General features: G+C 38.7%; 1 protein-coding gene across 1 annotated transcript; it reads right to left on the bottom strand.

The window, feature by feature from the left end:
* Nucleotides 1–393: 393 nt before the first annotated feature.
* On the bottom strand, nucleotides 394–5,798 carry LOC137944943 (formin-like protein 1). The gene is made up of 4 exons (XM_068790765.1): nucleotides 3,660–5,798; nucleotides 3,377–3,576; nucleotides 2,629–2,873; nucleotides 394–1,417 (listed from the first exon to the last, which is right to left on the bottom strand). Exons 1-4 carry the CDS (start codon nucleotides 5,411–5,413, stop codon nucleotides 605–607), a joined length of 3,012 nt encoding a protein of 1,003 aa, XP_068646866.1. The 5' UTR covers nucleotides 5,414–5,798; the 3' UTR covers nucleotides 394–604.
* Between the last annotated feature and the right edge of the window lie 12,466 nt (nucleotides 5,799–18,264).

Genomic DNA, 18,264 nt, shown 5'->3' with positions numbered 1-18,264 from the left:
ATAGGTTGTTCTTAAATGCATATTTTTCCATAAAAAAATAGAGGTTTTACAATGCTTATATTATCTACATATAAGAGATAAAGGATCATATTTTTTAAGGGAAGAGTTATCCCTAGAAAAGCAAGGGATAAAGGTTTTTCTGCAGATCAGTAACCTTAGGGTGTCAACTTTTGTCCTCTGTTTTGTTTATTATTTTATTAAATGGACGTATGGAAGGAAGGGAAATAAAAACTCATGCCAATTGGATAAGTGGTTTATTTTGTGTCATTATTTATTTATTATTTATTAAACGGAACGGAAGTGATGTGTTCCCTGCATTTGAATTGCCATATCGAGAAACCATCCTCCTGCTTTACATCATTGATTCAATAAAAATGGCATACTGCCCCTGTATTCTGTTAATGCTTATGCCCCTCGTATGAAATATGTAGATTGGAACGATTTCAAAAATCTTTTACATGGTTTCTGTAAGTACAAAAAAGGGTCGTGTAGTCGATATCAGGCCATCTGGCTGCCGGAACCATGTTCTGCCACCGATGGATCAAAACCCCTTCAGACTTTCGTCTATAATAAAGAAAAAAAAAATGTATATATGATCGATCATCTACGATGAAGAGCTGTCCTCATCATCTGAATCCTCTTGCTTCTGTACATGAAATATTGGGAAAACAGGTAGTGTAGGGTTCACGGGCACAGGGAACTGTCTTGCCGAACTCACGATGGTCCTCTCGTTGATTTTTCCTACTTCTTTGCAAACCTGATCCAATATGGAGAGAAAATCTCTCACCACCATAAAAATCCTAAATGGGTGAGCTTCTTCTTTGGCTGAATTTCCGTGGAAGTACTCGGTTATTTCCTTCACTAAAGACAAAGCTACACTCTCTTGGGCTTGGATCCTTATAATCTCCTCCTCTGCCTTCTTCAAGAACTCATTCATCGCCTGAGAGAACATCTGGCTGCTCTCGTTCATACCTATAGCTTCGTTCATTCTCAAAACATCATCAATATTCCCAATCCCTCCTGCAAGCTTTGAAACGTAACTGCTAAGAACGTCAGAGTCCATGGCTGCAGCTTTCTTTACATTACTGAGCTCACCACTGAGACCCGAGACAACTTGCAGACCCAACTTCCTTAATTCAACATCATCCCTTACTGAGGATGATTGGGTTTTTCCAGGACTCTGATTAGACCCAGATAGGCGGGATCCTTGGGCACGGCTGATCTCCTGGACAACAAAATGTAAGAGTGTGGTTTTCCCATCGGTGCCTTTCACATCTACCAGCTTGAGGAGCGTGTCAAGCTTGAAGGCACGTGCATCACCACGGTTCGTGCCAACATTCATTCGGTTGCCGGTTTTTAGGACAGCTTCAAGAAGCTTGAGGAACATCCGGCTACTTCTCAATTCCTCGCAGGCTGCCTGAAAAACAAAATACAAAAAAAAAAAAAAAAAAAAATGATAGAAGTCAGCAAGATGACCAAGAACAGCATTAACACAAATCTATTAGGCCATGTTTATGTAACACGGCTGTCAGGACCGAAAATCGGACAAGCAAAGAAGCTTCTAAGAAAACCTATATTTATATTCCAATCAGGAATCAAGGACTACAATGCCAATAGGAAATGTCAATGTGCAAAGTAAAAGAGAACATAAGAGGACATACTACAGTAAGAGCTATTTCTGACAGCTTTTGTAAATTTTATGTCTTTCAAAAGAAAAAAAACAAAAGAATAGCATTTATATAAGCTCACAAAGTAATTTATCCACAAAGTTTAAGCAGAGGCCTCTGGAACCTCATGAACTATAGATAGAGTAACAACATGGGATTTGGAAGTCCATCAGGATCTAGCAAAAAAGATTCATTTTTTCCTGTGACTGAAAAAGTGGTGCAGTTCTCACTCCCATAGAACTCCATGCCAAGATTAGGACTTTGGGCAGGCAGGGAAGAGTAACTTGGCTAGAATCATTATGCATTAAATTATGTTAGCTGCTTAGTAATAAGATAGAATCTCCGAAAATTGATGGGACATGAAAAGTTATGCCCCCAAATTTAGCTGGTCCAACCCAATATCCATACCCTAAGCTAGACCCTCAGGTAAATAGCTCCAATACATCGTATAATGGATCTAAATTTAACCCATAGAATCTGTCAAGTTAAAGAGAGAACAATTGCCACAACATGGACTTTTCTAGGAATTGCAACAAGTCATGAAAATGTATCCTTTAGGACATTCCAGATACACAAACACCACAGCTTTGGATAGTTAATAATTCCAAAATTGTGTTCTAAAGCCTGTTACAAGGACAGTAGCTACCAATCACACAAAGCACAGGCTTCCCACAGCTCGATTCTACAGGGGTGTAAAGTAGAGAAAAATTACAGAGGTCAAGCTTGGTGACTACCAAAGAAAAATAGGTTAAGTCCCACTCAGGGGGGACCAAAAATGAACTCCTGTGTGGGTAGGAAGAGGTCCACAAAATGATCATAGGGTGCTACACTTGTGCAACATAATTAGTCTCTCGATATCACGGAAATTCAAGGTAATAAGAAAGCAAGAAGATTATAAAAAATCTAAAGAACTGCTAAACCAAATAACCAATTAAATAAATCCACTGAATAACACACTTACCTCTAGTGTTTCAAACGACTTGCTAAGGTATTTAACCTCGGAATCAAAATTGGCAATGTAAAGCATGGCATCCACTCGCTTAAATGCAAAAGGAATATCAAGAACTGCTTTAAGAAACCTCTCAGCAGGGCCTAACTTGAACGGTGAATCATCATTGTAATCTTTCAGCTTGAATTCCTCCTCTTTCGTAGGAGCCATTTTCAGTAAAGTCTCCAAAAGTTCCGTTCCCAAACCATCAGTGTTACCTGCTCGTGTCACAAAGATACTCTTGTATCACTGTCTTTGATTTTTACTTTGACTACAAAATGCCAGAACATTAACAGAAAGGGGATAATGCAAAACAGAAGTTTGATTGTGCATCGAAACCTATTTTTTTAATAAACAGTAGCACTGGATGTTTGATTGACACTAGGCACATAACAACAAGCATTCATCAATGATGTGAAGACACAAATGCCACCCAAAAATCTCTCTTCGTCCTGAAACCAGCAACATCAGCAACCTGACGAAAGAAACAATTTGAACCCAAGTTCACCTCTTCCCTAGAAAGAGCTAAAGTTTTCTTCTCCTTGCAAATACACTGTACCTCCATGTTTGATCAAGAAATACTAAGCATTTCTTTGGGTGGTTTTGAATCTCAAAATGCTAAGACATGATCAAGGGTAGCTCAAATACTAGAGCATTGGTCATTGAGATGAAACTTGAAAGATAAATTGGCCATCGAAAGAAATGAGAAAATATTTCTTACCTTCCAAAAGGGCTTCACAGACTTCCTCTTTAGTTACATTCAGTGCTCGCAAAAGGATTGCAATGTTTTGGGACTTCTTCGGATCTAGCACTCTGTTCTCTTGATTTGCAGAGGAAAGAATTGCCCGTCTAGGCATCTCCTTTGCAGTAGTGTTTGTGGCGTTACACACAAATAACGTCTCAATCATCTCCTCATTCAATCTGCCGGAAGACGAATTCCACGATGTCAAAAAAAGTGCAAATTTAACATAAATAAATGACAAGAAAAGGAGAAAGAAACGTACTGGAACGAGCTTGATTTCAACTGATCCCACACCATGGCCCGATCTGAGCTCGCACGTACTTTATCCCAGTGCAAGGGCTTCAGCTTTGGTCGGGGAGTGTCTTCATTTCTCTCTGTCAACTCTAAACTCTCTGGAACTTCAGCCTGAGAATGCGAAGCAACTGCTTGTTTCTTGAAGTCAACATCTCTTGGGGTAATAAGCACAGGAGGTCGAGAGACGGAATGCCGTAACGACTGCTGAAGGAATTGATTCTCCCAGTACCCAGCAGGAGGAGGTGGAGGTGGAGGTGGAGGTGGAGGTGGAGGCGGAGGCGGAGGCGGAGGCCGATTGGGAGCGCCCGCAGCTCTCTCGGTCGTCCCCGTCCTTCTCACAAATTTTTTTTCCGGTGGCGATGAAGGCGGAGACGGAGAGGGTGGTTTTCTCTTCGGAGGTGATGGAGTCGCCGGTCTTGGAGGTGGAGGAGGCGCTGGTGGAGGAGGACGTGCTAGCACCTGAAGAAACTGTAAATCAGGTGAATTGATCTTCGGCCTCTCGGGGCTTAATCTGACGGTCGGAGACGGGCTGCTCGACGGCAGCGAAGGCGAACTAGGTGAGCCCATAAAGGGTCTTTCCGTGCCAAATCTAGGTGGCGGAGACGAATTGTTCGAAGATGGCAACGATGAATGAGGTGATTCTATAACACGTTTCTCCGTGCTATATCTCGGTGGCGGAGATGGACTGTTCGAAGATAGCGAAGACGAATCAGATGAATCTACAACGGATCTCTCCGTGGTAAATCTTGGTGGAGGAGACGGGAATTTGGAAGGTACCGAGTGAGTACGAGAAGATGAGCCGGGAGATTCGAGTTTGGGCACTTCCGCATCGAATCTGACCCGCGGTGACGGGGTGTTCGAAGGCAAGGAAGGATTTGGAGAAGCAGAATTCGAAGATGGGTATGACGGAGTGCTTGAAGTCGTTGTTCGGCTACCACGTTTCTCTGCATCCACCACCGGAAAAACTCGTCTGGCGCTCGATGTGGCCATGCTCAGGCTTTCTTTATCCGTCGAAGAAGCTCTCGGCGAGTAGAACTCTTCTTCTTCCTCATCATCATCGGAGCCACTGGTAGGCCCGTGATTCCGTCGAAACTGTCGCCCCAATGGCGGCAAGGGTTGGAGTTCCGGCGAACCAAGCTTCCGATACGGCGAGGTCGACGCTGCCGGGACCGATTCATTGTCGCCCTCGACCCTGCGCGAGTTCACCAATGTACCCAGATAAAGAAACTCGGAAGAAGTGGCGGAGACACCGACCTTTTGGTCGTCCGAAGAAACAACATTCGCCGGGAACAGTCGATGGCTATCGGCCTTGGAGCTCCTTTTGGCAAACTTCTGGCGGCGGTGATAGAAATAGACAGCGAAGGCGGCAAATAGCACCAAGAGAAGTATCGGGAGAGCAATGGCGAAAAGGAGCTTTGGGGAGCCACTGGACTTCTTCTGTTCGGTTTTAGGGAGAATGAGAGAGGAAATGTTAGCGGGGAAAGTCGGAAGAGAGGAGGAAGATGGAGGGGGAGGCGGAGAGAGGAAGAATGGGAAGAAAGGAGGGGCATTTGTAGAAACAGGGAATTTGGGTTGCGGTGGCGGCAAGTCTGGTGGTTCAGCCGGAGGCAGTGTAGAGAGAGGGAAGAAGGGTTGGTGCAGGAGACGTCGATGAGGGGTGATCGTCGATGAAATGGGAGCAAAAGATAAGAGCAGAATAGAGACGATAGCGATGAAACCCATTCTGGGTACTGGTTAGAGTCGGAGAAGTTTCTGCTGAGGCGGAAGAAGCTCGTGTTGGCTTTTCCTCACGGCAATTGCGAGTGACAGAGATCTCTGCGTCCCGTGGAGGAGATCCAGAGAGAGGAGGGGACAAGTGTTCGATTTTTGCTCCGATGGAGGTCTGAGGAAGACATTCACAGCTGCAGCAAGCTGTGCTTCTACCACTGCTAGTGTGAAAGGTAAAAAAAAAAACAAAAGAAAAGGCGACAGGGAAAAGAAAGAATAACATAAAAGGCATCAACCGAGCGTGCGAGCGAGCGAGCGAGAGAAAGAGAGGGGGAGAAAGGTTATGGGTACTGGGTGAAGCCGTGATGGGATTTACCCTGAGCTACATAAATCTCTGCTACACGTTCGCACTAAACATTTAATATAAGGCAGTCTTGCAGATGGAGACGCAGATGGAAACGCAGATGGAGATGGGTTGTCAAGCTTAACGGTGACATTAAATTTAAGTTTGCCTTAATAGATCATTATTTTCTTTCAGAAGATATCATTAAAAAAATAGTCATGCAGAATAAATAGCAAATGCAAGTAATGGAAGGATGGAGACTACAGCAGAGAGATCGATTGGTTTAATTAGTGTAACAGAATATTATTCAACAAGGGACAAGTTGGGAGAAGGACAAGGTGTTGCATTCTGTAAAAGTCTGGCAAGCGTTTAGGCCAGAAAATCTTGGCGAAGGAATAGTTTGTTTGCTTTTGCGATGCTGGGAAGGAGTTGAAATGGAAAAGTCGGACACTCACCAATCTCTACTCAGAAAAGTCAGTTGATGACAACCAGGAATTTCAGCTTCCAAGGCAGGAACAGAAGTTCATCTTTGTTGAAAATCTTACTCTGTAATTTTCTTCATCATTTTTTCTTTCACAGTTCGTTTCTGTGCCAAGTACAAAGTTTGGGAATGGAAAATAAATCGCTGGCTTTATCTACTTACTGCGCCATGCGAATTTCAATTTTTATTTCTTCCGGAACGTGAAGATAGAACAAGACAAAAGTCGGCGTTAAGACTTGAAGACAGGAGTTCAGAAACAACGGCAGGGCTATCTCTCACCCGGTTCTTCGGTCAAAAGTAAATCCGAATTCACATGATTGCAATGGTCGGAAATCATACTGCGCCCGGACCCAGAAGAAGAAAAACTTCAAAACTGTTCGACCCGTCTCCGAAAATAACATAAACCTTCTTTTGCCATTCGAAAGTTTCTCACACATTTTTGTCAACAAAACCACCATGGAAAGCTAAGATAGGAAAGAAGAGAAGATTTATGCCAATTCCATGGAAGGTATTGAAATGCGTGCCCGGGGCGACCCGAAGGTTTGATGAAATGCCTGACTGAGTCGAAGCAGAGAAGCTCAACCAAACAGAGGGGGAGACGGACCCGAGTCCGGGCGCGACGGACGGTTCAATACCCCTGCCTATCCCTCACATGCAGGGAAAGCGATGAGCGACGAGGACGTTACACGTGGTCAATGGAAAAGTGGGGTAAATTCAGGTCTCGGAAACCACAGCTCTCCCTTCCGAGACGATATAGTCTCTCAAGTCTGAACCACCTACGCGACGCGACTACGCACCTGCCGTGTTTGTTCCGTAGAAGAAAAAAAAATTGAGAATTATTAAATGATTTTATTATTAAAAAATAAGTGATACATTTTATTAAAATTATTAACATACACTACGATTATTCAATTATTTAATTATACGAAATAAACGAGGGCATTTCGGTAAAACAGTTGAAACGCAACGATCGGTCCGATACAGCTGTCGGACAGCCTCTCGGGTCTCGAAAGTCTGAACCAAAAAAAATCTAAAGAAAAGGGTACGAGAAGGAAAAGGGCAAAAGCGAAAAAGAAAAACCAAAAAAAAGTGTCGGTGACCGGCGCAAAGTCTCGCCGGTGACAGAAAAAGACGCACGGCGATCGATGCGCCGAATTGCGGGAATCGCGGCCAACATCCTCATACCTACGTCAGCTTGGCCTTTCGGTATGCTGGGCCCACTTACGTCGTTCATTGGACCGTCCAGATTATATGAATTAACTAATTAAAAATATATAGATATATTAACGTAAAAAAGGCCATTTGGTCAAACAAGGAGCAGAAGAGGTACGTCTTGACTGCCCAAAATGCAGGCATTCTGGAAACTGTGTGAAATGTGAGGACTGCTGCCTGTCTCGCAATATCAATTGTGTCATTAGAAAACACTTAAAAAAACTGATCAATTAGAAGCATCACTTAAGAAATTTAGGACTGAAGAGATCTGGATGTGGAAGCCAGTGCCAATATTCCATGCCTTCTGCTCCGGTTTCCCCCAACACTCTAACCCAGAAGCATTTTCAGAGGAAGCCTCGTTTCCTTCTATTCAATTCATATGAAATTCCTAATCTACTTCAATGCTTTCCATTCAATTTTGAAAAAATTTCCTCATCCCTTTCTTGTCTTATTTGCCTTTAAAAAACTACAACCAAAAAGCCACTTTGGTCTTTTCAAATGCTGAATAGAAAATCTAATCGTTAAAGGGACAGCAGCAGAGAAAGGGGATGTGAGACACCCTGCTTTATTATTTGTACTAAACAAAAATCATTGTAAGATTAATTATATTAAGCAAATATTATTAAACTAATACTAAAACGAAGCTTCATTACTGAATGTCGTTGACACGCGAGGTTTCTTGGGCCCTTCAGTTGCCGCAATGGAGGAAGAAACAGAAGAGATCGTTTCAAAATCGATCTCGACAAAGGGTTCGAAGCATCATAATGTCTTGCAGAGGATCCGATGTCGTTCGATCAGGCTTGGTTGATTTTGAGTTGCATTCCCAAATGAGTGTTGCTGATTATAAATGAACTGTAGGAGAGCATCGGGTCTAAATTATGAATTCTGATTGAAGTGAAAGCTCAGGGATCCAATAAAGCTCTCTGAAATGTAGATTGTAATTACATGAAATCCTGAAGCAATTCCCCTTTTTTTTTCTCCCCATTCTAAAGTTTCTAATGCAGCTGCTTCCGCTCCAAAGAGGAAATCGCCAATTATATGACTTCAACAACATCATTTCTTTATGAAACAGACAAGACCGACCCTGGATTGTCATCGATCTGTTGCATCTGTTCGGAAAGTGAAAGGATCCCCATCACCGGAGGATATGGCCTTATTATGTTTTGACTGGGAAAAAGCTCCGCAGAGAGTCATGATTACAGGAAGTGATATCTTATCAGCCTCTCCTTTCTGAAACCACTCATCGCCTCACCCATTAAGAGGCCGCGTTTGATGCAGAAACCGAGTTCTTTACGGAAGTAAGAGACTGAAGCACGTTTATATAGCATTTGGGTGAAGTTCTGCAAACCAAGCCTTCCCCAATGTATCCAGCTCGAAATCAATGCCTCCCCTGAGCGCCTGTACGAGGAAACAATTTCGCTGTAATGACTATCGTTATTTGGAATCGATTAGAATCAGAAGCAAAGCAAGCAAAAAGTATCAATTGGTTTTTTTGTCACAGCGGCAAAGTTTCTGGTACTTCAATAATGGAGTGAAGACTGTAGAAGGCGACAAAGGAAGCCAACGTTGTGACAGATGCGTGAAAATGTGATTTAATTCGTCCTTGTCGGTAGAGGACGGTGGGCAGAGGCGATGGTAGCCAAGGCATATACCGACACTCTTCTTTTAAGCTTTATAAAAATAACTTCTTCATTGAAAATGTAGCTTTTAGTCTCCAAAGAATTGTCAAGCCAAGAGTCCAATGTCTCTTATTTATCCGCATCTTATTCCAAATTGTTTCTAACGCTAATTAAGCACGTAGCTGAGAAAGGATATTGGTGGGTAACAATCCTATAGCTCTATGCATACGCTCATTGTCTAGGTGTCAAGAGAGGTTGTTAGTAGGTGAATAGGTCATCGTGAAGCCAAGGAAAGGACTTCTAGAAAACAAATTCCAATGTCAGTGTTAGTGTTCCAAAATGAAAAATATGATATAAATAAGAGAATGTGTAACTTTTTATAATATACTTAAATAGAACATATACCTAAGCAAATAATTAACCAAAATATTACTACAGTTATAAGTGATTTAGTGTGTAGTATTAAAATATATTAATAAACTAATTAATAAAAGATTATATTATATTACTTAATTATTACAGTTTATTATAAATTAATATAATAATTAAGTGTTACTAGAATAAATTTTAATAAATTAATTTTAAAAAGTAAAAAATAATATAAGCGAATTAAACTGATAATGGCGGGCCAGCAGGCAATGACGACGGAGGCGGCATTCTGGCGGTACGTTGAGAGGGAGAAGAGAGGGAGGTCAAAAGGCTCGGCCTCCCGTGCTCTGCGATGGCAGCTCTGCGATGGAGGTCGAGCGGGAGAAGATAGAAGGGAAAAAATCGGTGGAGAAAGGTCGAGAAGGGAGAAAAGCCGAGAGGGAGAAGAGAGCGGGAGAAAAAAAATCGGGAGAGGAAGGATGAGAGAGAGGGAGAACAGAGCGAAATGAGGAAAAAATTTTCATCGGGAGAGGGAGAGACGCATCCCTCGTGATCACTTCATGTGAATGATTTGCAAAATAGATATGAAACACGATTCCCCGATTTTTGCCTGATAAGATTACCTAGCGTGATTCAAATGAAGAGGCACTCGTTCACCACTAACGGCCTAATCGAATGAACGGAGTAATGAATAGGTAATTCATCTCTGCTTCATTTTAGACTAACCCCCCTTTGGGTTACGAGCATTACATAATTTTACTAGCAATATTAGAGAGTCCTACGCAGCTTTGTTTGGCTCCCCATAAAACCACCTCGCCAGAATCTATGCTGGCCTGCATTGTGAATAGTTTAATAGACTGTCATTTCTTATAAGCTGTTAGAAAATATATTCAGGGATATTTTGGTTATTTTACTATTTCAATGGTTAATTTTCTTTATTTAATCTTGTTTTACGTGTTAAATTATATCATTGGTTAAAAATTTTCATATACATAAGATGTGTAGTTAGAGAGACGTAAGGAGATTAAGGTATGTAGGGGTATTTTTATAATTTATAACTCAAAATACCTATTTAAGAAGTTTGGAAATTCGTATGCAGTTCCAATGAAGCCTTTAAGGCTCTTTAGAAATTTCTTTTTTTTTACCTTTTTCTCTCAATTTTCTCCTCTTCCTTCAACCAAATCTTGATTTTGCCATGGTATCAAAGCAGTAGATCGTTGTTGGAAGCATACTACTACATATTTTTGCCATTTTTTAAGAGCACAACCTACTGGAAGGAGAAAAACTATAGGTTTTTTTACGCTTGTTCATCAAAGTTAAATTTGTTTCTCCCTTTCTCTGCCATAACCTTAGGGTTACTAGTCTTTATGAATTATTAAAGAACTCTCCACACTTTGATTGTCCTAATTGGATTCCTAATTAGGTTTTTTGAGATTTGCATCACCCAACCCAGTACTGGATGCCTACATCATCACCCAATTAATGATGTTATCCCTAATTTCCACTACTTTTGCATGATATTTGAAATAGTTGTGAATTGCCAATTATTAGATTGTTGAAGTGTGCATATGTGCCCTAACCCTAATTTTGTGAGTGGGACCTACCTTGGTGATAAATCTAAAAATTGTCTAGAAGCTTAAATTGGTTATTGTGTGATCATATATCAATATTATGGTTGAGACATGAAAAATTTATACCTTGGCTAGAGGAAATTATGGGTTTGATGGAAAGGATACCATCATGATTACTTCAAAAAAGTTGACTAGGTCTATCTATCTTAATTGGGCTAAGTCTGTCAAAATGCATCTTAAGGGTAAAAAGAAGTTGAAGTTTATCTGAGATGATCCTCCAGTGCATTTAGATGAGGATTGGGAGGCAGAGGACAGTCAGGTTATGACCTGTATTGTCAATAGTATTGATTCTTGCTTCAAAGTTCAAACAATCGATCAACATTGACATCTAATTTCTTCCCTTACTCCAGGGAACCCACCAAACACGAACAATAGTAACTCTCGTACTGTGCCTTGAATTTAATCTTCCAATTGATCGATTCATTGGATACCCATGTCTGAAGGCCAATCATGTTGTCAAGATCAATCAACACTAGCGTTCCATTTTGGCTCTTGCCACTCAATACAAATTTCTTTACGAAGTGAATAGACTGAAAATTGAACTCAAAAAGTAAAAGGTAAGAGTGTATCGAGACATCATTTCAGCATATATATATATATATATATATATACATACATCTTTAGAGGCTTACTCAGGTATGAAATCGTTATGATGTGAATAATACTAAAATCAATTTCGGACCATCGAATCTTCATCAATGACGGAGGTGAAAGGTTGCACTCCCCGTTCCCTACTCTTTCCTTGTCTTCTCATTTCTCACCTAACCCATCACTCGCCCTGTTCATCGTAACCATTATAGAATCAAAACCAGTTAACATTGTGGAACTTCTTCCATTGAGTTGGAAGACAGGGCCCAAGCCCACACGACCAAGGAAGACTCACATATCCAAGTGTATTAGAAGATGGGCCCAAACCCATAAGACCAAGGAAGACCCATGGATCCAAGAGATATAGAAGATGGGTTCAAGGCCCACAGATAAAAGAGAATGCCCATAGGCCCACATACATTGATGTTAAGATAGTATATAAAGGCTCATTTCATAGACAATAATTTAACTAAGTTAAAGTTTCAGGGTTAAAATCCTAAACCCTAAGTTCAGGGGTATTATTGTAATATTATAATTTCATAAATCTATAAATAGAGCTTCATGGGGAGGGTTAGCAATAATCAATTCCATAACCCTTCTTCCTCCTGTTTTCTCCCAATGAGTTTCTTTCCCTTTTTTCTCCATGAGTTAAATCCATGGAGTCCTGAAAATCAACATAGTATCAGAGCTTTTATTTTCAAGACTCACACTTATGGTTTTTTGGATTAAAAACCCATATTTTCTTTGTTCTACCGTTCCTAAGTTTTTTTCTCATCTTCAAGATCTCTCTATTGGATTGTTGTTATTTGGAAACTTTCCTCTCGAAGAACTCTCTCTTTCTGCTTTGTTAGGAAGTCGGGAAGAAGATGCACTGTAGAAATATTTCATGTTTCCTAAGTTAGGAAACATGAAATAATTAGTGCCTATTCATCGCGCTTGAGTCAACTCGGACCAGCAAGCCGAGTTCCCCGTCGACCGACTGCACCAGTTTACTGAGTCAACTCAGACCAACTCGGACTGAGTCAACTAGGGTCCAGGTCAACTTGACTCGGACCACTTATTTTCTGCCTCGGTATGCATTACCAAGATTTCGGAGCGACTCGATAAATTTTTTTTCCCTGGCAGGATCATTTTTTTTGAAGAATTGACAACTTATTCGTTGGTCAACATATTATTTGGTCTATATATGTGCATTGGATTATTTCATGGGTAATATTACAAGGATTATTTTGTGTCGTGTTAAGGGGGCCCAAACCAAGCCCATTTAAGTTGCTGCTATTATGTCTTTTTTTATGAGATAGTATTATTGAAGAAGAGGTAGCCTCATACCATTATTTATTTATGTCCCGGTCAAAAATATCAAATTTATTAGTGGTTGGGAGTCCATGACGGAGGAACTTATTTTTATATTTATTGTCAACCCTGTCACAAATATCAAATTTATTTGTGGTTGGTTGTGGTTGGGAGTCCATGACGGAGAAACTTATTATTATATTTATTGTCAACCCCGTAAAACATATCAAAATGTTTTTTGGTTGGGAGTCTGTGACGGAGGAACTTATTATCATATTTATTGTCAACCCCGTAAAAAATATCAAATTTATTTGTGGTTGGGAGTCCATGACGGAGGAACTTCATCCCCGTCAAAAATATAAAATTTTTGTGGTTGGGAATCCATGTCGGAGGAACTTCATCCCCATCAGAAATATCAATTTTTTTGTGGTTGGAAGTCCATGACAGAGGAACTTCATCCCCGTCAAAAATATCTTTTTTTGTGGTTCGAAGTCCATGACGGAGGAACTTATTTATTATATTTATGTTACTTCCGCTCATTAATAGCACATATTACTCTACCACTTGAGAGTCGTTATCCTGTGGAGGGACACGATGGTGGAGGTGGACACTTCAGAGCAATATCTTAGCGGCTACAAGTGATTTACTCTCACTGATATTATACCAAATGGGCCTCATGAACGAGAGCACCAGCGTGAGGGGGAGTGTTGGAAGATGTAGGCATATTATACAAGCAAGATTTTATACATCATTTGCAACAAGCTGGGATTTCATGCTATTCTCTCACCCCCAACTTGAGGTCGAGGGTTGGAAGATAGGGCTCAAACCCACACGACCAAGGAAGAGTCACATATCCAAGTGTATTAGAAGATGCACCCAAACCCATAAGACCAAGGAAAACCCATGGATCCAAGAGATATAGAAGACGGGCTCAAGGCCCACAGATCAAGGAGAAGGCCCATAGACCCACATATATTGATGGAAGATGGTAAATAAATGGTCATTTCATAGAGATGACAGTGATGTAATTAAGTTAAAGTTTCAGGGTTAAAACCTTAAACCCTAAGTTCAGGGGTATTATTATAATATTATAGTTTCATAAATCAATAAATAGAGCTTCAAGGAAGGGTTAAAAAAAATCAATTCAATAACCCTTCTTCTTTCTGTTTTCTCCCAATGAGTTTCTTTCCCTTTTTCTCCACGAGCTAAATCCATGAAGTCCTGAAAATCAACATATTCTTTTCCTTCTTGGATCTAAAGTTTCTTTTTAGTTAGCAATTATATAGGTTTCTGTCTTTACCTCTGGTAACAATGAAATATGGATTGTAAGTTGTGAACTTTCTAAAGAATCTCTTCTTTGTCCTAATGATCATTGTACAAATTGAACATCGATTCCATCTCACACTCATGCAAATTTTGATGAATTGAAGTGCAAAATTAGTCGACCTTTAATTAATTGATGTGCAATCTATATGTCTAATTCAGATTTAGTATGTCTTAAAATAGTGTCAATAGTCTGTAATTTTAGTTGTCAAATAAAGTCTAGTTTTTTAATTAAGTTCTACTATTGCTTTATTTAAATTATGTTGTTGTTTCTTTCTATACCATGAACTTTTTGTTGGCAGTGTTTGTGGCTCATGTACTAAGTTCTTGCAGATATTTGGTTTCCTTATTCCATACACTTTTGAAACATTTTTAGTATTGATGCTTTGTCTCAAACAAACTACTTTTTCTTCGTTGAGAAGCTCTCAATCAAGCTACTTAAAAAGAGAGTTTTAGAACAAACTGTTTGTTTATTCAATATGCACAATGAAGTTTTGCTGATTCGACATGTGGGTTCAACTAATTCTACTATAATTCGGTATATCCAATATTTTTTTTGGCTTTGCTGCTCAATATGATCAATTTTTTGGACGTTGGGAAAAAAAATGTCCTTCTTTGGTTGCTAACCCGTAGGTAGGGGTGGCATCGAGCCGAGCCGAGCCCGAACCTGCCTTTGTTCGAGTCGAGCTTGATTTAAATATTTCGAGCTAAGCTTCGAGCCGAACCTCGTCTCAAACCTAAAATTGTTATCAAGCTCGAGCTTCAACATACATTTAAAACTTTTCAAAAAAAAAAAAAAAAATATATATATATATATAATAAATTGTATATAAAATTATGCATATATTTTACATAAAATTGGGTATAACCTCTACATAAAATTGGGCATAACCTATATATATATATATATATATATATAATACATGTATAAGATTGGGCATGACCTCTACTTAATTAAGCATAATCTATGTATATAATACTTATATAAAATTCGGCATGACCTGAACTTAAAATTGGGCATAATCTATATACATAATACCTGTATAAACACTTCATAAACATTTCATAAACATTAAATAAAATTGTCTATACATTCCATAAACACTTCATGAAATTTTTTATACATTCCATACACTCCATACAATGCATAACATTATGAATAAACTTCATATAATAATCAAACACAACAAAATTAAATAAAATATCACTATCAATTTACAATCACCCAAATAAAAACTATAAATCCTTTAAATAAAATCCTATTACTATTAGAGACTTACTAGAAAATTAAAAGAAATATTTTAAATTTTTCTTAGGAAAGTTAAATGGACCTCTTATTACCTTTTCTAAGGAAATAAATAAAAAATAATAATTAATCTAATATATTATTATACTTATCGATAAATTTTTAATCAGATAAAATGTCAAACACAAAATTGCTATGAAAATTGCCTCATGCTAAAAGGATTATATCATTAACTGTCAAATACTTATTCAAAATGTTTCTATACGGTTTTCTAGCCCATCTTGGCAAGAAAATCTTACTTAGAAAATTATATGATTTTTTAACAAGAATTTATAATTAGAAAAATATTTTCAAAAAACATGAGGCACTAATTGTCCTTATATTTCTACTAAAAATGTCTTTTCAACATTTATTGAAAAAACCACTAATAGTCTCTAGAAACGTATTTCTACTAAAATATCTTTTCAATTTCTTCAAGAGCCATGAGGAAGGGACAAGGAGTTTTTTTTTCCTTGTTTATGATCTCGCACGTAGGGGTGGCTTCGAATAAATTATATATAAAATTATAGATACATTTAAAAAAATAATGATAGGGGAGGTTCTAGATTGAATTTCAATAATGGATTAAAATGTACCAATATTAATCTTTTTTACTCTAATTGTTATCTAGCTTGTTTTGTAATTTTTGAATCTGGCCATAAATTTACTATGGCCTCCGTCGTGCCCCTATATGAAAATTATATTCTAGGAAAAACTAGAAATATTTTTCCTATGATACATATTCCCAAAAAAACCTTTAAATAAAATCCTATTACTATTAGTGACTTATTAGAAAATTACAAGAAATATTTTAAAATTTTCTAAGGAAATTTAAATTGACCTTTTATTGCCTCTTCTAGGGAAATAAATAAAAAATAATAATCAATCTAATATATTATTATACTTATTGATAAATTTTTAATCAAATAAAATGTTAAAAACAAAATTGCAATGAAAATTGCTTTATGCTAAAAGTATTACAGCATCAACTGTTAAATACTTATTCAAAAATTTTCTATACAGTTTTCTACCCCATCTTGGTAGGAAAATTATATGATTTTTAATAAGAATTTTCAATTAGAAAAATGTTTTAAAAAAAATATGAGACACTAATAGTTCATAGAAACTTATTTCTACAAAATGTATTTTTAATTTTTTTAAGAGCTATGAGGAAGGAGAGTTTAAGGAATTTTTTTTTTTTTACTTTACAATCTCGCACGTGCTCATCTTCACGCGAGGGAGGGGGGAGATTATTTATCCCCTAATTTATCCCTTGAACTTACTGGTTCAGGTTTTCCGCCGAGACGACGCTGAGGGAAGGGAGTTACGACACCGTGGAGGACCTGTCGTCGGGGATGACGGCAGAAACAGAGGCAACGACAAGGAGAGGAAGAAATCGAACAGACAGCCACAAAAGCGGCCGGCGAGTAACTGTCGATGGTGGTAGAGGCGGCGACAACAGTCGACGGGAGGGGTTCGACATTGACGAGGGGAGGAAATATTTTCCCCACCTCGCTCTCGCTCCTGCTCCCCCGTTCCCGACCCGATACTGATCCCGACTCACTTCGAGCCGGCTCGCGAACCGACGAACCAAACTTGGCTTCGGTCGAGCTCAGTTCGTTAAGGTAAACGAGCCAATTTCAGAGCTCGAGCTCGATAGATAACAAATCGAACCGAGCCAAACTCGAGCCGATCGTGAGCCGGCTCGGTTCGAAGCCACCCCTACCTGTAGGATGGGCTTAAACTAAGAATTACTCTAAAAAATAAAATAATACATGCACTACGGATTGAATGGCATCATGTTCTATGGGCTTGTTGTCCATATCATGTGTATCCATGTCTTTCTATGCTTCAGAGATTTTTGGATGCCTTCTCTATTCAGGATTGCTTACAATTGACTTCCTTTGGTTAATGTATATTTTTCTTCTAAGGTTATGAAATTTGCATGAGAGGAGATTAATCCCCCATATTTTTAGTGTATTTCTTTTTTTGCTTGATTGGACTTTGTTGACAGAGAAAGTGACCATTATGGGAATATCTCGGTTCCAAAAATTTAGTTGGGGAGCTACAAAGTTTTTTTTTTATAAGTGTTTTCAAACTATTCTAGGCATAAGGATATCTTATGCATTTTTAACTATAACATTTTAGAAGTCGTAAGACTTTTGGTATCTCTTGTCATTTACTAATGATTGTTTTGTGTAATTCTTTTATGAATTGGTTTAATGCATTTATGTGTTTTCTTTGTAAAGATGGAGTGAAGAAATTATTTGATGATGTAGGCTACTTGGATTGTAGAGGGACAATGTGTGAAATCCAATAGTAAACGAAGATAAAAAAAAAAAAAACTAGAGTAGGTATGTTTTTTTACTCAAATGTGGAAGGTGTTTTTCAACTCAATTGTGGAAGGAGAAAATTTTTATTATAATTATGCTAGGGATGGAGCATTCAGTGTACATAAAGGCTCTATGAATTATTGTTAGAATCTCAAATAAATGAATGGTGGAATGTTCACATGTTCAAAAGAAGGATATGCAAGGAGAAATCATAATTTTGATGAAGCATCAAAAAAAGAATGTGAGGAATCATAAGAGATGGGTGTGGGGCATTAATTAAGATTCTTTAAAGATTGTAATGAGAAGTGGAATGTGGTGAAATTTTTAGAGGGTCACACTCATGTCCTATTGACTCCTCGTAAAAGGGAATTTTTGCCCTTCAATAAGGA

Source organism: Aristolochia californica, unplaced genomic scaffold (genome assembly GCF_029961685.1).
Source record: "Aristolochia californica isolate CCGP_79_NKW_82.1479 unplaced genomic scaffold, dmAriCali1.0.hap1 SCAF_1, whole genome shotgun sequence".
Taxonomy (NCBI): Eukaryota; Viridiplantae; Streptophyta; class Magnoliopsida; order Piperales; family Aristolochiaceae; genus Aristolochia; species Aristolochia californica.
Note: the sequence above shows the minus strand (reverse complement) of the source record. Positions and strands in the feature narration are given on the sequence as shown.